The sequence below is a fragment of the Prinia subflava genome, chromosome 17 (assembly GCF_021018805.1).
Source record: "Prinia subflava isolate CZ2003 ecotype Zambia chromosome 17, Cam_Psub_1.2, whole genome shotgun sequence".
Classification (NCBI taxonomy): domain Eukaryota; kingdom Metazoa; phylum Chordata; class Aves; order Passeriformes; family Cisticolidae; genus Prinia; species Prinia subflava.
This window is the reverse complement of record NC_086263.1, coordinates 15171132-15189074: the sequence shown is the minus strand read 5'-3', so window position 1 is coordinate 15189074 and position 17943 is coordinate 15171132. Positions and strand designations below refer to the sequence as shown.

At 52.3% G+C, this 17943-nt stretch overlaps 1 protein-coding gene across 2 annotated transcripts; it reads left to right on the top strand.

Annotated features, from left to right (window-relative positions):
* The first annotated feature begins 4467 nt into the window (after positions 1–4467).
* On the top strand, positions 4468–17314 carry ZNF598 (zinc finger protein 598, E3 ubiquitin ligase). 2 transcript variants are annotated; one of them, XM_063413972.1, is made up of 12 exons: positions 4468–4731; positions 5869–5981; positions 7178–7307; positions 8560–8771; positions 9938–10155; positions 11240–11357; positions 12363–12541; positions 12863–12932; positions 13330–14090; positions 15071–15206; positions 15942–16086; positions 16197–17314. In XM_063413972.1, exons 1-12 carry the CDS (start codon positions 4483–4485, stop codon positions 16542–16544), a joined length of 2679 nt encoding a protein of 892 aa, XP_063270042.1. In that variant the 5' UTR covers positions 4468–4482; the 3' UTR covers positions 16545–17314. The 2 variants fall into 2 exon arrangements, with proteins under 2 accessions (XP_063270042.1, XP_063270040.1); XM_063413970.1 differs by having other exon boundaries at positions 12860–12932.
* The last annotated feature ends 629 nt before the right edge of the window (positions 17315–17943 follow it).

The following is a 17943-nucleotide window of genomic DNA, read 5'->3' as shown; positions in this document are numbered from 1 at the left end:
GCTGGGAGATGAATCTTTCATTTGACAGTCCTGGGATCTCTTAACCAAAGCCCACACAGCTCCTGAGAGCTCTCCTATTTTCCTGAAATTTAATTAGGTGAGGCTCTCTGGCGCACACGTGTGAGATGGTTGGAGGGCTCGAGGGGTGTAGGTCAGAATGAATCTGCCTTCAAGCAAATCTGCACAGGTTAAGGTTGGAAAAATCCTCTCAGATCCCCGTGTCCAACCATCAGCCCACCTCCACCTCATTCCCCACTAACCCGTGTCCCCAAGAGCCACATGCACACATTTTCTGAGGACCTCCAGGCATGGTGACTCCACCCCTGCCCTGGGCAGCCCGTGCCAGGGCTTGAAGACTTTTCCATGAAGATCTTTTCCCTAATATCCAATCTGAACCTTCCCTGGTGCAACTCTGGACAAGGGCCTGGAGAGCAGGACAAGGGAATGGCTTCCCAGTGCCCGAGGGCAGGGTCAGGTGGGATATTGGGAATGAATTCTTCCCTGGCACAGATCCCAGAGAAGTTGTGGCTGCCCCAGGATCCCTGGCAGTGCCCAAGGCCAGGCTGGACAGGGCTTGGAGCAGCCTGGGATAGTGGGAGGTGTTGGGAGGTTTTTTCCACCCCAAACCATTCCAGGATTCCATGCAATGAGGCACCTGTGAGAAGCTGCTCAGGGGCTAGCTGAGGCTTATTCTCCTTAAAACAAAACTGAGAAAAACATCACTTTTAGCAGAAACTTTATCAAATGAAGACAAATGTCCCCGTTCTGCACTGAGAGCCTTGGCTGCAAATGAGCCCTGTCGGCACCAAGCTGGGAATGGGAAATTAATCCAAGGCTCAACCTTCAGTGCTACACTTGGACAGGAGCGCAGTGCTGAACTATAAATATTGGATCTGTGGCTCTGGTGAGTGGAATGGGTTTGTTGTGCTCATCTCCAGACTGATCAATTATTCCAAAGTCTATTTATTGCTGATGAAATGACTGGAGAAGGGCCTTTTCCTGCAGTTAATATGGGATATTTAGTGCATAAATGTGGAAATCAACTATCCCAAGAGTCAGTATTAACCCTTTTTCATGGGAAGGAAACATTCCCTGCCTGCCAACACATAGAACTAAGCACCAACTAAGATATTTAGAACCCAGTTAATTCTATAAAATTTTATTTCTTTATGTTTTGGGGTCACAATCAGTGCTAAGATCCGGCTTTCATTTGCAATCACCAGAGAAATAAACCAGCATCTTTAAATCATCAGCAAAGAATGATTCAATCCCTTCAAACAGGGTTATAAAAACCTCTCTGCACCACAAAATAAATTAATCTCAACACATGACTCACAGGCACCAGCAGGATGGCTCTCCAGAAGGGTGAGGAGCTGAAAACTTGCTTTGATGAAGTTTGAATATTTCAATGTTGGCTTTTTAGCAATTCTTTGTGATGCCTGATGATGATGGGAATCCCAGAAGAGTTGGAATATCTTGTGTGATGATGTCAAAATGGAACAGAGAGGGGTTTTTTTAGCATTTTACAGCTGTGGAAAGAGGTGTCCAACTGCTGGACGAGCCATGGTAGCAGCAGAGCTGCGTCAGCAGGATTTGGAATCATGGAATCACACAATCATTGAGGTTGGAACAGAGCTCCAACACCACTGAGCACAAACACGCTCCCAGCACTGCCAAGGCCACCACTAAGTTCTGTCCCCAAGTGCCACATCCAGGGATGGGGACTCCAACACTGCTCTTTCCATGAGGGGATTTTCCCAGTATCCATCCTGAAGGTTCCCTGGTGCAGCCTGAGGCCGTGGTGCCGTGGAAGGGCTGTTCCAAGCCTTTCTCTTGGGTGCTGTGGAGGAAGAACAAGAGGCAGCAGCGAAGGACACCCAACTTTGCCAATGGCAATGTGGCAAAAGCTGGGATGGGGCTGGGCTGGCTCATCCCACGGTGGGTGTAGAGGCCAGGGATGGATCTCCTCTCCAGCCTGTGCTGGAAGGAACACAGTTGATCATCAAGGTTCTTTCCAGCCCAGGCCATTCTGTGATAGCCTTACGTGGGTTTTGTTCTAAACAAACTGCCTGGATCTGAAAACTGAGCATGGGATCTGACCTGGAAGGAGCTGTCAGTGCCAGGGGAAGTTCACCTGCACCATGAAGGGACAAGGAATCTCCACTGGTTTCCCCCAGACACTGATTATAACAAATATCATCCCAAAAGCAGAAAATGCCCCAGCTGAGGAGCTGCTGCCAGCCTGGAAAACAGCAGGACCAGGAACATCACACACTCCTGGGGGAACACCACACTGCTCTGGACACACTTTGCAGGATCAGGGCTTTGATCAGGCCCTTGGTGCTCCTGGGCTGGTGGGAAGTGATGTCACCAACCAGAGCTGAACTCTGAAGTGTCCCAGCTCCTGCTGAGTCCCCATGTCCCATCGTGCTGGCAATGAGTAATGTCCCTCCCCGTGCCAGTCCCTCAGGTGTGTTTATGACCCTGAGCCACGGTGTCACTCCCCAGCCAAGTGACACTCAGGGCAGCACATCACTGCCAGCAGCCTCCAGCTCATTTCATGCTAACTGCTCTCCAAAATTGGGTGATGCAGTTGGGGCACAAAAACATTTTCAACAGTGTCATTAATTCGGGGAACATTTCCTGGAGTAATTACAGCCAGCATCCACAGTCATTCCTAATTATTCCACGCAGCCCCACCCAAACACACTTCAGGGTTGATTAGTAAGACGTGTGTTATCCCACTCCACGCTCAAGAGGGATAAATGGGGCTCTCTAGGAGAAAGTAAATATTACCTGTTGTACCCAATGATCCAAATCGTTCAAATCCTTCATTATCTGCCCCCAAACACTTAACAAACCTATTACTTAATTTATTTGATGGCACAGATGTCGTTAACCGAGGCTGGTGAACATCATGGGATGTTTTAATGGTTTATTTGATGAGTTGCTTTGTCCTGAAATGAATGTTTATAGCTCAAAGAAAACGAAGGGCAACTTTTGACTCAAATGACAAAAAATTCAGGGAAAAGAAAGAAGACTGGAACCATAAAGGTGCTAATACGATCTTCCAGGAAGATCCTAGGAATTCAGTAGGAATTTCATCGTGAACTGGAGTGACAGGAAAAGGGGGAATGGCTTCCCACTGCCAGAGGGCAGGGTTAGATGAGGATATGAGGAAGGAATTTCTGGCTGTGAGGGTGGTGAAGGGCTGGCATGGCATTCCCAGAGAAGCCGTGCCTGTTCCTGGATCCCTGGCAGTGTCCAGGGCCAGGCTGGACAGGGCTTAAAACACCCTGGGACAGTGGGAGGTGTCCCTGCCATGGCAGGGGTGGCACTGGATGGGCTTTGAGGTCCCTCCCAACCCAAACCACTCCAAGATTTTATGACTCAGTGAGCCTACCCTGGTCACTTAGCAGGGATCTGTGAGGAAAAAGAGGAGGGAGACAGCAAACTATGAAAAACATCCTGTGTGTTCCTCTGTGCTGTCGCCAAACAAGCTTTTCTCCTTTTTTTTTTTTTTTTTTCCTTTTCTTTGCTTTTTCTTTTCTCTCACTTGCAGAGGAACATGGCTGCTGTTAAAGCACTTTCCGTGCTCCTGGAGCTCCCTCTCCTGTCCAAGCAGCCGCAATTCCCCTCTGTGCGCTCAGAGAGGACCCAGCCCCGGCAGGAGCTGCGGGGGCAGGATCGGGACACACCTTCCTAAAGCCTTCCCCAGCCAGGTGTGACCCCAGCTCACCTGGGCTGCACCGGACAGGTGCGACCTGAGCGCCGTGTGTGCCTCAGCACCTGCAGCAAATGCAGGTTTATTTATATTACACTGAGCTCGTTTGTGTTCCTGCTCTGATGGATACACAATCCCAGCGTCTGCAGTGTTTCAAGTGCGTTTTTAACACTTTTATTTCCACAATCACTCCCAGCTTATCTGGGAAAACTCACAGCTGGGTTATGAAATTAAAAATTAAAATTATATCAAGAGGCGGAGGTGTCGATCTGATGAATCCATGGAGGGTCTGTTTGCACGCCAGAGGAGGTGTTTGTCCTGGGAAAATCCTACACAAATCAGCCGCGGGGGAAGCATGGGCTGAGGTCCCCCATGTCCCCAAATCCAGAGGTAGCAGGAACCGCCCTCTGGTCCCTCATATCCCCACAGACTGAGGTGCAGAGTCTAAGGTCCCCATGTCCCCACAACCAGGAACGACCTGGGGGACCCCAAATGTGTCCGGGACCCCCGAACAGCCCTGGGGTCCTCCTCCGCCCCAGAGCTGCCACCGAGAGGGAGCCAGAGCGGCTCAGCCGGGGCCGCTCCGCCCCGCGCATCTCTATGGTCACCGCGCCGCGTCTCTATGGCCGGCCGTGGAGGACCGCGCGGTGACATCAGTGGGGTGGTGCTGTCGCCGTGGGCGGGATCAATTCCGGCAGCGCGGCGGCGCTCTGGGCGGAGCTCTATGGCCGCTGAGCGCTGTGCGAGCGCGCGTCTCTATGGTGGGGCGGCGCTCTAGCCCGCGCTTAGTGGTGCGGGCGGGGCGGCGCGGGGCCGAGGCCGCCATGGCCGCCATGGCCGGCGCGGGGCCGGGCCCGGCCGAGGGGCCGTGCGTGCTGTGCTGCGGGGAGCTGGACGTGGTGGCCCTGGGCCGCTGCGAGCACCCGATCTGCTACCGCTGCTCCGTGCGGATGCGGGCGCTCTGCGGTGTCCGGTACTGCGCCGTGTGCCGGGAGGAGCTGCGGCAGGTGAGGCCGGGCCCGCGGCTCAGGGGCCTCGGGCCGGGCGGGGCAGCGCTCGGGCGCGGGGCGGAGGGGGAATGTGCTGGGCGGAACCGGCACGGCCCGGGTTATCCGTCCTCTGCCCCGTTCCCGGGGGTGCCTGGGCGAGTGGGAAACAAAACGTGAAGAAAATGGAGTTTAGAGTGAATGTTTATGGTGTGAAGTCAGCAGGGCTCGCTCTGGCAGGAGAGAATAGAGCCTTTGCTTCCTGCTCCAGGAGGCATCAGCTCTTAGGAGGGCTCATGGGATCGTAAAATCCTGGAATGCTTTGGAATGGAAGGGACCTTAAAGCCCCTCCCGTGCCACCCCCTGCCACGGGCAGGGACACCTCCCACTGTCCCAGGGCGCTCCAGCCTGGCCTTGGACACTGCCAGGGATCCAGGGGCAGCCACAGCTTCTCTGGGAATCTGTGTCTAGATTTATCATGTAGTTTTGCTGTAAGAACTGAAATTCTTTACTGTATTTGTGTCTCAGCCGTTCTGGGCTGGGGCTGGTAACTCTGGCTGTTAGTTAAATGTTAAATGTTGCTGCTACCCCAGTGATTCCCAGCTGGGAATGTGTGCGGGAGCAGCAGCGGTGGGAGCTGCAGGGCTCAGAGCCCAGCGAGGGGAGCAAGGAAATGCCCCGAGAGGGGTGTGGGGTACAGATAATTCAGCAAATGTTGTGTGTTTTGCTCCTCGCTTTCCTGGGAGTTAAGGAAAGAAGAAACAGTGGTGTCCCTGCCTCAGACACTGAGTCACTTGTCACTTGGAGACTCCAGGTTCCCGTGTGCTCCTCCAGGAGACGGGGAGGAGCCGAGGGCAGGGCTCCTGCCAGGCGTTCCCTGTGGAAGGGGTTGTGTTGGCTGAGGATATTTACTCTGGGAACAGCTGTGGGAGCAAAACACACCAGAAACGTTTCCTAGTCTCGTTCAAACTCCAAAGGCCAGGCTGGGCCACTCCACGTTTCCCCGGCGGGTTGATAAGCTGTGCCGTGGCCCTGCTGACAGCAGGGGACAGTGCCTGGGGGCGGTGACAGCTGGGGCTGGCACCGGGCTGTGGGCGTGGGGAGCTCCCCGAGTTGGTGCCGGGGAATCCCGAACTGATCCCGGTGCCCTTCCCGCAGGTGGTGTTCGGGCGGAAGCTCCCGTCCTTCTCCTCCATAGCCCTGCACCAGCTGCAGCATGAGAAGAAATACGACATTTATTTCATGGATGCGGAGGTTTATGCGCTGTACAGGTGAGCCCTGGCTCCTCCCTGGAATGTCCCCGAGCACGTGGAGGTGCACGGGACGTGGCAGGAAGCGCTGCCGCGGGAGGGCGGGGTGCTGCGGTTTCCTGGGATTTGGGGAGCTGTGAGTCACCTGCCGTGCAGGTGTTTTTGGCAAGGTGACAGCCTGGAGCAGGGCACTGAGCACCCGCCAGCTCCTGGGGGCTGCAGCGTTGGGCTCACACAACACACAAGCTTTGTTCTCTCAATAAATGTCATTTTTGGCAGCTTTAACAGCAGCAAAGTTGCTGAAAACTTTCCCGTTCCTTGCATGGCTGCTTGCCATGGAAAATGATAAAGGCTTAATTACTGTTATAATTGTAATTACTGCTGTGCTGAATAAGGACTAACCAAACCCAGGTGTGCCAAGTATTGCATGAAGAGTAACATTGTGTTCACACAAAGATCTTAATTCTGAATGGGAGAGGAAAAAGGTGGAGTTCAAAAAACAGTGCAGAATAAAAGGTGGCATTAGCGTGGTGTTCTACAAATATTTTTCATAACAGTCTTAATTGGGAGAGTTTGAGATAATGGAAAGAGGAATGGAAAAGACGAGGCCCTGCAGGCAGTGGAATCTCCTCCTTGGAGCACTGGGCATTATATTCACCCTGATTTGGGCTGAGAGTGTAACTTTGGTACATTTACAGTCTTGCATGGCTTGATATTTCTGGGAATGAGGGAGTGGGGGTCTCCCAGTGAGACCAGTGCTCAGCTCTTCTTGGGAACCATTGTGGGATGGGGTTTTGGGGTGGGATTTTTTTTCCCCTCCTCTCCTAATACCATTCTTTCTCTCTCCCCACCGTATCCCTCAGTTTCTGACAGTGGGAAGTGGAATGGAATTGGATGTGAGTGTTGCAGGAATCAGCTGAATCCCCAGCAGGGGAAGGGTTTGTTTCAGTTTGCTCAGTTTTGCAGAGTGTGGTTCCTACTCTGTGGCTGCTCAGCTCTTTTCCAGCAGCTGGAACCTCGGGGTAATCTGGTTCCATCCTATTCCTGCCATCCAGCAGAATTCTTGGGATGAGCAGGTCACAGCCCTCACTGCAGGTTGCAGGGGCAGGCAGAAAGCTGGAGCCTCCTGCCAGGAGTGGAGCATTTGTGTTTTGCTAAAGGTGTCGGGGTGCTGAGAGGGAATTGGATCATGTTTGGGAATCTCTCTCATCCCTCAGGAAGCTGCTGCAGCACGAATGCCCCTTGTGCCCGGATGCAAAGCCCTTCAACACCTTTGCAGATCTGGAACAGCACATGAGGAAGCAGCACGAGCTCTTCTGCTGCAAACTCTGCGTTAAGCACTTGAAGGTGAGCTCTGCTTGGATGTTGGGAAGGAGGGGGTTTCCCTCCGTGACCTCCAGGAGTTCCTGGGAAGATGGGAAGGCAGAGCAGCAAGGATTTTTTAAAGTTCCCTCTTCCTGCAGAGAGGCCAGTTGCTTTATTTTAAGCCTTTCTCCTTCCATAAATTAATGAATTAATAAAGAGGGCCTGGAGGTTCTCCAGATTTTAAATTAAAGCCCACAGTGGTGGTGCCACAGTTGGTTTGTGCCAGGTGAGCTGGAGTTTGCTGCCAAAAGGGGTGGGATCCAGAGTGGGCAGGTTGACCTCAATGAACCCTAATAAGTTTGGGGACTGAGCTGAGTCTTTCCTGTGGTCTTGGAATCCCTGGAGCTGATGGAAGGGAAGTGGGGAAGGAGGGCAGGACCTCCTTTGGTTTCTGGTGTCCCTTGAGCTCTGCTGAGGTGCTTTGTGCTCAGTGAATGTAGCCAGCACTGAGGGAACTTGGTTGCCATTTTCAGTCACAAACAATATTAAAACTGTTCCTTTTTAATTTCAGAATATTGTAGAGATTTTTATTTCAAAGAGAAGAGTTCCATGTTACTTGTACCCACTGAAAAGAAACTCTTAAACTTGTGAAGCTTCTGTCCATCAGCTTTGGCAAACCCAAACAGAGCTTTTCCCAGAGCAATTTCCAGTACTTGTCTAGGCCAGAAATAAAGGATATTCTGTTCTCAAGGCTGGGTTGATCTTTTTGGCATCTCCAGAACCCTTCCTACCAAAACAGCTCATGTGGTAGTGAGGCAGAGGGTTGGCTTGTGGTACACAGTTTGTTCACTGGAGTGGATCCTCTGTGTGCAGCTATTTGGGGTGGTTATTGTGAGAGGAAAGTAAAACAGCTCACTTGGGATTTTTAAATTTGAGAATGCAAAATACTGTTTGTGGATAAATAGATAGTCAGGATTTTTCCACCCCAGAGATTATCATTTAAACTCATTACAGTATAAAGAGATTCCAAAGGGAAAAAAGTGAATTAAATCCATTTCCAGTGTTCAGAGAAATGCAAGTTAGATTTAATTTGAGTCCAACATTTGAATTTTGTTTCCTGTCCACCAAAAATTTTAGGTGTTGGTGATCAAACTGCATCTTTTCGAAGCAAATCCTCCATCCCTACAGATGGAGAAGCTGAACACATCCCGGCTTGTTCCGTTTAGTCGTGTGCCCATAGGAAACGACACAAATCTATAAATACAAATGTACTAACACAACACCTGCTCTGCAGATCTTCACCTACGAGAGGAAATGGTATTCCAGGAAGGACCTGGCCCGGCACCGCATCCACGGGGACCCCGACGACACCTCCCACCGGGGCCACCCCCTCTGCAAGTTCTGCGACGAGCGGTACCTGGACAACGACGAGCTGCTGAAGCACCTGCGCAGGGATCACTACTTCTGCCACTTCTGCGACTCCGAGGGCGCCCAGGAGTACTACAGGCAAGCTGCCCGTGGAGATGGGTCCTTCCTCTTTGAAAATTCCTTGCTTTGAATTTAGGGGGTGGTGGCGTTTGAAAGCAGAGTGGAGGAATGGCAGCGGGTTGGCTGCAATTCCTTGGATAAATAGCCAAAATATTCACTTGGAGTCTAGTTCATGCTTTAAAATTTTCTTTATTGAAAGGTAATTTTGCAGCCTGACAGCAACTGTCTGGTGTGTTACCTCTAATGGGGGACTGGACCAGAGGAGGTGTTCTTAAGTTGCACCAGGGGAGATTTAGATTGAATATTGGGAAAAATTCCTTCATGGGAAGGATTGCCAGGCACTGGAAGGAGTTAGCCAGGGGAATGGTGGAGTCACCATCCCTGCAAGTGTTTAAAACCATGTGGCACCCAGGGACACGACTTAGTGGAGAACGTGGTGGTGCTGCTTGATGGTCTCAAAGGTCTTTTCTAACCTTCATTCTGTGATTCCTTGATCCTACTGTCCCAAAGTTTGTGTGCAAAGGGAATAGAGGTAACTTCTTCGCTGTATGCACAGCTGGATGTGCTGAGCATCTGTGGCTTTGGTTTAACACCTGGATCATGCATTGGCTGTACAGAAACAGTGTCAGCTGGAAAACCTCCCTAGGAATAAGGACAAACCAACCACCAGGGCTTGTCCTCACCTCCCCTTGATGCCTTGAGAGGCTGCCTGGAGCAGAGGCTGGACAGAATTAAAGGAATAAAGCAGGGATTTATTAAAAAGGCTTTAAAAGGATCCACCTTGGGCAGTACAAGAGCCTGGCCAGGGCTACACCCAAGATGGACACTGGGTCAGGAGTTTTCACACTTTTATGAGTTTTGGTCCATTTACATATTGGGTTAATTGTCCAATTACAGCTGCAGGTGATGCAGTCCCATCCTCCCAGATTGCTCTCCTCAGTTTGCTGTTTGTACCTTTTGGGCTGAAGCTGCAGTGGTGCCCTTGGTTCTGGGGCTGGAGAAGGATTGTTCTGTGTGACTGAGCTGTGAGGAGAAGTGGGTAACACTTTCTATGGAGCTCAGAGTGATGTACCAATGCAGTGCAGAATCAGGAAAATATAAAAGCTAGAACTGAAGGCATCACCCTTGAGGAGCAGCTGTGTCACAGAGAGGGAAGGGTCAGCCGTGTGTTTTTCCCTCCCCAGTGACTACGAATACCTGCGGGAGCACTTCAGGGAGAAGCACTTCCTGTGCGAGGAGGGCCGCTGCAGCTCGGAGCAGTTCACGCACGCCTTCCGCACCGAGATCGACTACAAGGCCCACAAGAGCGCCTGCCACAGCAAGAGCCGCGCCGAGGCGCGCCAGAACCGCCACATCGACCTGCAGTTCACCTACACACCACGGCACCCGCGCCGCAGCGACGGTCAGCGGGCACGGGCGGGCAGCGGGCACGGGCGGGCAGCGGGCACGGGCGGGCAGCGGGCACGGGCGGGCAGCGGGCACGGGCGGGCAGCGGGCACGGGCGGGCAGCGGGCACGGGCGGGCAGCGGGCACGGGCGGTCAGCGGGGCACGGGCGGTCAGCGGGGCACGGGCGGGCAGCGGGGCACGGGCGGGCAGCGGGGCACGGGCGGGCAGCGGGCACGGGCGGTCAGCGGGGCACGGGCGGGCATGGCTGCCACCCCGGGAGGGCCAGCAGCCTGCCCTGGGGGAGGGTGTCACTGCCCTGCAACGCCCTGGGGGAAAGGTGTCACTGCCCTGCAATGAGATGTCCTAGTGCCAGCAGCCTGCCCTGGGGAAAGGTGTCACTGCCCTGCAATGAGATGTCCTAGTGCCAGCAGCCTGCCCTGGGGAAAGGTGTCACTGCCCTGCAATGAGATGTCCTAGTGCCAGCAGCCTGGGCTGGAGGAAAGGTGTCACTGCCCTGCAAGGAGATGTCCTAGTGCCAGCAGCCTGCCCTGGGGAAAGGTGTCACTGCCCTGCAAGGAGATGTTCTCTAAGGTCCCTCCCACCCAAACCATTCCATGGCTCTTGTTCTCTAAGAGTTTTCAAGAGCACCTGGTGAATATTTTGTAGCCGTGAAGAAATTCTTCCCAAGGAAGGTAGACAAAGAGCAGCTCCAAGAGCTTGTAGAGGCTGAGAAGACCTCTTGAACCTGCGAGGTTGCAGAGTTTGAGAAGGCCTCTCCAGCCTGAGAGATTGCAGAGTTTGAAGATAACCAGAACTTGCCCAGACAAAGCTCTCTGGTGTAGTTTCAGAGCTTTGCTTTGAGTCAAGGGCTGGAGCAGGTGATATCCAGACATCCCGTCCTGCCTGAATTGTTGTAGGATTTTTCCCTTTGTGTGAGTTTAATGAGGACCGGTAATTTTCGGAGAACTGCTGAGTTGGTTCGTCAGAAAGAAATGAAGATAATTTATTTGTAGCAGTATATTTTTGCGTTTTTCAGGCACAGTGTGATGCTTGCATTAGAGAAATAACTGAGAATGACCATCCCTCCCTCCTGTTTTAGGTGTTGTAGGTGCAGAGGACTACGAGGAGGTTGACAGGTTCAACAGGCAAGGGAGGGCGGGCAGGTTGAGCAGCCGAGGGAACCAGCAGAACAGGAGAGGCAGCTGGAGGTACAAGAGGTGAGTAGCACAACCTTGTGTGGAGTTTTTTTCCCATTTAATTTTGGCTTTTGCTTGCCAATTCACAGTATTTTGCTGGATTAGGAGGAAAGAAGTGGTACAAAATTTGGAGGCCTCCATGGTGGATCCTTAGCTGAGAGCTTCCAGTCCAAGCCCGTGTCCTGGCTTCTGCTTGGTCATCATGGAATTACTTTGTGTGAGGTTTCAGCTCAGGAAGCAAACAATGCAACCCTCAACTTGTGGACTAAATAAACTCAGAACCCTAAATTAATTCCAGCAGCTGCTTTTATGCAAACTTCTCTAAATAGGATTTTCTGAAGTGACAAGTCTGTGCAGGTTTAATGGAGTTTTTGGTCTGGGTAATCGTGAAATTCCTGTTCTCAGGACCATGCTTTTCATTGAACTAACAGATCTCTGTGTGGCCAGACTGAGTGCTTTGGAAAAGGAAGAGGGTTAAGTATTGAAATGAAACTTTGCATTTCTGTGTCTCTTCATCCACACCAGACCCGAGTGCTTTTCACATCCTGCACATCTTAATTTTCTTCTCACTGGATGGGCAGCTGGTTCATTACTGGAGATTCCACTGGGGAAAAAGTCCATCCCAAAACACTCCTCTGTTGGTGTCGCATGTGGATTGTGCATGTGTTGAGAGTTCATGCCCAGCCATGTCTCAGGGCTCCTGTGGCCTCCAAGAATGATTCCATACGTTTGGAAATGAACAGCAGAGACAGGTGCCCCCTGCAGCAGTGGTACTGTCTTCTCCCAGCTCACTCTGGTTTCTTCTGGCTTGGATTGTTATTCCCACACATGGAACTTGGAAATCCAAGGGGAAATGTTACCTAGCTGGGGTGGATCGGGGTGGTGTGGCTGGTTTGGGGTTCTCAGCAGGTGGCAGCACAAGATCAGGGATGTCACCGGAGCTGGCACCGCAGAGGTGACACTGCAGCGAGGCGGCTGCTCCGTGATCCTTGGTGTGTGACCAAGGGAATCTGACCTGTCCTGCAGGGAAGAAGAAGACAGGGATGTTGCAGCAGCAGTCAGGGCGTCTGTGGCAGCCAAACGGCAGGAAGAGAAGAGGAGGGTGGAGGACAAAGAGGAAGGCAGCAGGGGGAGAAAGGAGGATTTGAGGGATCCCGATGTGCTCGGCTCCAAACGTGTGCCAAAGTCTTCAAGTGATGTCACAGGTGAGTGTTGGACAGGTGTCAGGGTACCTCAGTGTCTGGAAAGTTCTCTCAGAAACTTCTGCCTTAGCTATGTTTTACTCATTTAAAGCATTATGAATTTCCTGAATGCCACAAGATAATGGGCAACACAGTTAATTGAAGGAAATGGTGATGCATGGATTTAAATAGTTCTTGGGGAATGTCAGTCAATGACATCATCAGGGGCTGAAAATGGGCCTTGGTAGTGCTGCTGTCATGGCCCTTGATAGCCCCTGCTCTGGAATGAATGGATTTGGGTTGAAAACAATGTCTTTGCTCTTTCTGTTCCTGTTCCAAAAGAAGCAGCTGCTAATGGAATGCTCAGCCAGGGCGACTTTCCAGCAATCGGCTCTGCAGCAGGACCTCTCCAAGGGTGAGTCTGTGCAGGGCTGCAGCAGGGACAAAGCACATCTAGAGGCTGATTGATGTGTGCTGCATTTCTGGGGAAAATGATTTTCCAGATCATTTGATCCCTCCAAGGTTTCCCCTCCTTGTCCTCTCCTGCCTGGAGCTGTTTCTGTGCCGCTCACCAGCGTGAGCAGCATCGGGTCTTGCTTTAGCTCCTGGCTTGATCTTAGAATCATGGAATAGAATCATGGAATAGAATCAATCATGGAATATCCTCAGTGGGTAGGGACCTACAAGGATCATCCTGTCCAGCTCCTGTTGCACCACCCTAAGTGACTGAGGAGGAGTGGAGAGTTGTGGGTTGGTGCTGTCCCTTGGGCTTCTGCTGCCTCAGTAACTCCAACCCTCTCCCTGCTCCACAGCTCTGCCCAGCCAGCACTGGTGAAGCTTAAAGAAGAAGACTTCCCAAGCTTGTCCTCCTCTGCAGCTCCCGCCATCTCCTCAGGGATGTCTCTGACGTACACGGCGACTGCCAGGAGAGCGGCGTTCCAGGAGGAGGATTTCCCAGCCCTGGTGTCCAAAGTGAAGCCCACCCATAAGACAGTGACTCACATCACATCTGCGTGGAACAATGGTTCCAGTAAAAACGTGGTCAAAGCCATGAGCAGCCCCTGTATCAACCAGCCAGCCAAAAAACCATCCTTGAACACCTCCAAAGGAAGTAAGAAGAGCAATAAACTCTGTGAGTCGGACGACGAGGACGGCGGGGGTGGCCTGACCACCCAGGAGATCCGCAACACCCCCACCATGTTCGACGTCTCGTCCTTGCTGGCGGCTTCTACCTCACAAACTTTCACGAAAGTGGGCAAGAAGAAGAAGTGTGGGGTTGAGAAGCAGAGCCCGTCGTCCCCTCGGCCGCCGCAGGAGGCGCCGTTCCCCAGGCCAGCCGCAGAGAGGCCCCCGGAGGCAGAGCAGCCCTGCAGGGCGTTCCCTGCTGCTCACGGCCCCGACAGAGCCGCGGCCGTCGTCAACGGGCACGCGGAGAAACCAGCAGCTGGCTGTGCTGCACCCAAAGAGCCCCCCGGCCTTAAAAAGCCCCCAGGGACTAACAAATGCCCTTTACCTCAGGAAGACTTCCCAGCTCTTGGGAGCTCAGGATCAGCCAGGATGCCCCCACCACCAGGTAAGCAGGGAATGAATCACGGCATCGTGGAATGGTTTGGGAGGGAGGGATCTTAAAAATCACCTCATTCCACTCCCTGCCTTGGGCAGGGACACTTTGCACTGGACCAGGTTGCTCCAGCCTGGCCTTGGACACTTCCAGGGATGGGGAAGCACTGCTGGGCATGGCCAGCTTTGCTTGGGAGAGCCCAGAGAACACGTGGATGTGTTGTGTAAACTCCCTCTGGCTCTTGTGATGTTCTGCCACTGGGTTCCAAGTTGGGCTCTGGAGGCAGAGGCAGCCTGGGTGACACAGCAGGGCTGGAATGTCCTCTAGGAATCACCTCTGCCCCACAGCAGGAGATGTTTGCTCTCTGGGGGTGGATGAAGAGCTGGTTTTTCCCTGTCCCCAGGGTGACACATCCGTGTGTTGTGCTCCAAGATCTGCCTTGGAAGCCGCTGCAGGCAATCTGGCTGTGTCCTGTCCCTGCTGGCACTTGTCCCTTCACTTCCTTGGCCACTTCCTCCTGTGCTGGCAGAGGTTTCCTGCCGTGCTTTCAGCAGTGACCTTGTCAAGGCAGAGAGACAGGAGCAGACGTGGCTTGGAGTGGTTTTCATGGCAGTGGGATCGCACCGGGGGCGCCGGCACCGCTGCTTGTGCAGCCCCTGCTGGGACAGGCCGGGCTGGGCTGCTGCCTCCTCCTGTGATCTGTGTTCACTTTAATAATGCAAAAGTGTTTTTCATTGTGACTCGGAGTGGGCTTTCAAGATTATTTTCCATTGAGAAAGTAAATGAATAATTAAAGCACTTTCTCTGTAGAGGAACATCAGCCACTCTCAAGTGCTTCTTGAAGATTTTTTTTTTAGGTTTTTTCCGATGTTAGTGATGTCTGCACTGCAAACTCTTCGTGGTGCTTGTGCAGAGCGTGGCAGGCACTGGTTTGGGTTTTAGCCAGGGGTCTGTGGGTGATGTCATTCCTGCCCCTTGTGTGCTTCCCTCAGGCTTTAACTCCGTGGTGCTGTTGAAGAACCCTCCTCCGCCTCCGGGCCTGTCGGTGCCTGTCAGCAAACCCCCCCCGGGCTTCGCTGTCATCCCATCCTCCACCATCTCTGAACCCATCACTACAGCTCTGAAAGAGTGAGTGCAGGGGCTGCCAGGGCTGTGGGACCCCTCAGCCCTCGCTGCTGTCACAGCACACGGGGGTGACTCAGGGGGGCAGCCTGGGGAAGATTCCCCTTGGGAAGTCCCCGGGTGCTGCGGGTTGGATTCAGGAGAATTGCACAAACCAGCCCTGTGTAGTTACAGCACTGAGGAACTGCAAGCCTGTGCAGTGTTTTGGCTGCTTAGACCTTGGTCCATTCTAGATTTATTTGGAAATCTGCAGCTCTAACATTTTCCTGTACTTCCCATCGATTCTGTGGGAGTCCCAGCAGGAAGGTGCTGAGCCTTGTTCTCCTTGGTGACCTTCACTGCTCTGATCTTTCCAGTAGCTGCTCTCTGGTTTCTTCTGGGACAGAAAAAGGAGATTTTGGGAAAAGGGGAGGGAAAACCTTGTGTCAGTTTAATACAGAGCCTGCATTATCTGTTGGTTTATTCAGGGTGAGGTCTTTGCTCAGGTCTTTGGAGTGCACCCAGCTCACCGGGACCACGCTAAACTTGGGTTTTAAACATTCTGTTTGTGTAAAGCTGGAATCTGATATGGAAATCCCATATTTTATTATCCTGACAAGACAGCTGTGTGCTGCTTTTGTGTAGCTGGGTGGAGGAAGGACATGCAGCTGTAAACCAGGACAGCCTTGTGATTTATGTCCCAGGGCATCTTTGTGTGACACAAACCAGTGTCAGGGTCACTTCTGGTCTTTTCCAACACAGGCCAAAACCCTGTCACGGATCATACTTGATACCTGAGAACTTCCAGCAGAGGAACATCCAGCTCATACAATCCATTAAAGAATTTCTTCAGAGCGACGAGTCCAAGTTCAATAAATTTAAAACTCATTCTGGGCAGTTCAGGCAGGTGAGTGGGTTCCCAAAGCCTCCCTTTCTGGGAGGCCTGAGTTCCACTGGGATTTTTAATAGATAGATATTTATTTTCCTCTGATCGTTGCCCTTCCCTGTCCCCTGCAGGGGCTGATCTCTGCAGCTCAGTATTACAAAAGCTGCCGGGAACTGCTGGGAGAAAACTTCAAGAAGATTTTCAAGGAGTTGTTGGTGTTGCTGCCAGACACGGCCAAGCAGCAGGAACTGCTCTCAGCTCACAACGACTTCCGGCTCAAGGAGAAGCAAAGCTCCAACAAATCCAAAAAGAACAAAAAGAATGTTTGGCAGACGGACTCCCCCGCCGAGCTCGACTGCTGCATCTGCCCCACGTGCAGGCAGGTGCTGACGCAGCAGGACGTGCTCACACACAAAGCTTTGCACATCGAGGACGAGGAGTTCCCCTCGCTGCAGGCCATCAGCAGGATCATCAGTTAGCTCTCCCCAGGGCCCCACGCAGGCCCTGCCTGTGGATGTGCACTTTGCAATGAGGTTTGGCAGGAGCTGGGGCTGTGCCCTTGGGGCAGCCAGCAGCAGGGGAAGCCCTGCTGGGCAAAGGGGTCACGGGAATGTGCCAGAGCTCGTCCCCACCCACTGTCTGAGCTCCCAGAGCTGGGCTAGGGTTAGGCTGAGCTGCAGGAGGGGCAGGCAGGGCTGCTTCCTCCTGGAACATGCAATAGCTGGGAATCCTTTCTGATCTGCAGAATGACAGGGGACACTATAGGGGAATAAGCTTCTGGTTTGGGGGTTTCTTTCTGGTTTTGGGGTGGGGGAAGTTTATGGATCACTGAAATGAATGGAAGTGGCTTCCCTTATAACATTCTGATTTTTTTTGTGCTATTTCAGTGAAGATCACACTAGTCAGGGGTAAAAGGTGCAAGAGAGTGCTGCTCTCTGGGGTGTGTGACCAGGAGAGCTGCAAACACTGGGCTGCAGAGTTTTCCTTTCTGCAAACAGAGTCAATTCTGCTGCTCGAAGAATTGGGCTGATCTGTGCAAGATTTGAAGTTGCCTCTGACTTTCTCTGTAAAGTTCTTTCAAGAAACTGATTTTGTAGCCCTGCATGTACAGTAACAGCATTAAGGCTTTACTCTCCGTAAAGCACACGGGAATTTTATTTAATGACTGCCATGTTTCTAATTTCTTGGATGTATTACTGGTGGGAGCTCCCAACAGCATCCCGGGACATTAAATGCTGCTGATTACTGACCATGTTTTCTGCAGTGCCTTTAAGTGCATTTATCTGTTTACAGTGGTCTGACACCTGCACCTCCCTGGGTAACTCCGGGCTGCCTGAGCTTTGCTCGTGTTCCTTGGCACCCCCAAATTCCAGCTCGGAGGGAGAGGGGGATCTCTTCCTCCTCTGCAGTGACTCCTCCAGCAGCAGCAGCAGCTCGGAGGTGATGGAGTGCCACGAGTCCCCCATGGCTGTAGTTCAGTGTCTTGATTCTCTCCCATCTCCAGGTTTAGTTATTTCTAACGTGTAGGAATGAAGCTGAAATTAATTTATGTAATTTGTAGTGACGAAACACAGCTTTCCTGGCAGCATCATTTCTATGAAATCGAGCTCAGAGTATTACCCAAGAGCTACTCCTGCCTACAGCCACTCTTCCTTGCCTTACATGTGTTATTTTTGCTTGCTCTCAGGCTGCAAAGTGCTTTGGGTTTCTTTTCTTGGATATTTAAGACTGTTCTGACCACCTGCCCGTGTTGGATTTGGCCCACAGGGGGCTGGGGAGGGTGATTTGGCTGCATGGTTGTTCATCCACTGCATGAGTCCCTGGCAGTCCCTGTTCCTGCCTTGCTCAGGAGCCTGGAGCTGATCCTGGCCCCAGGCA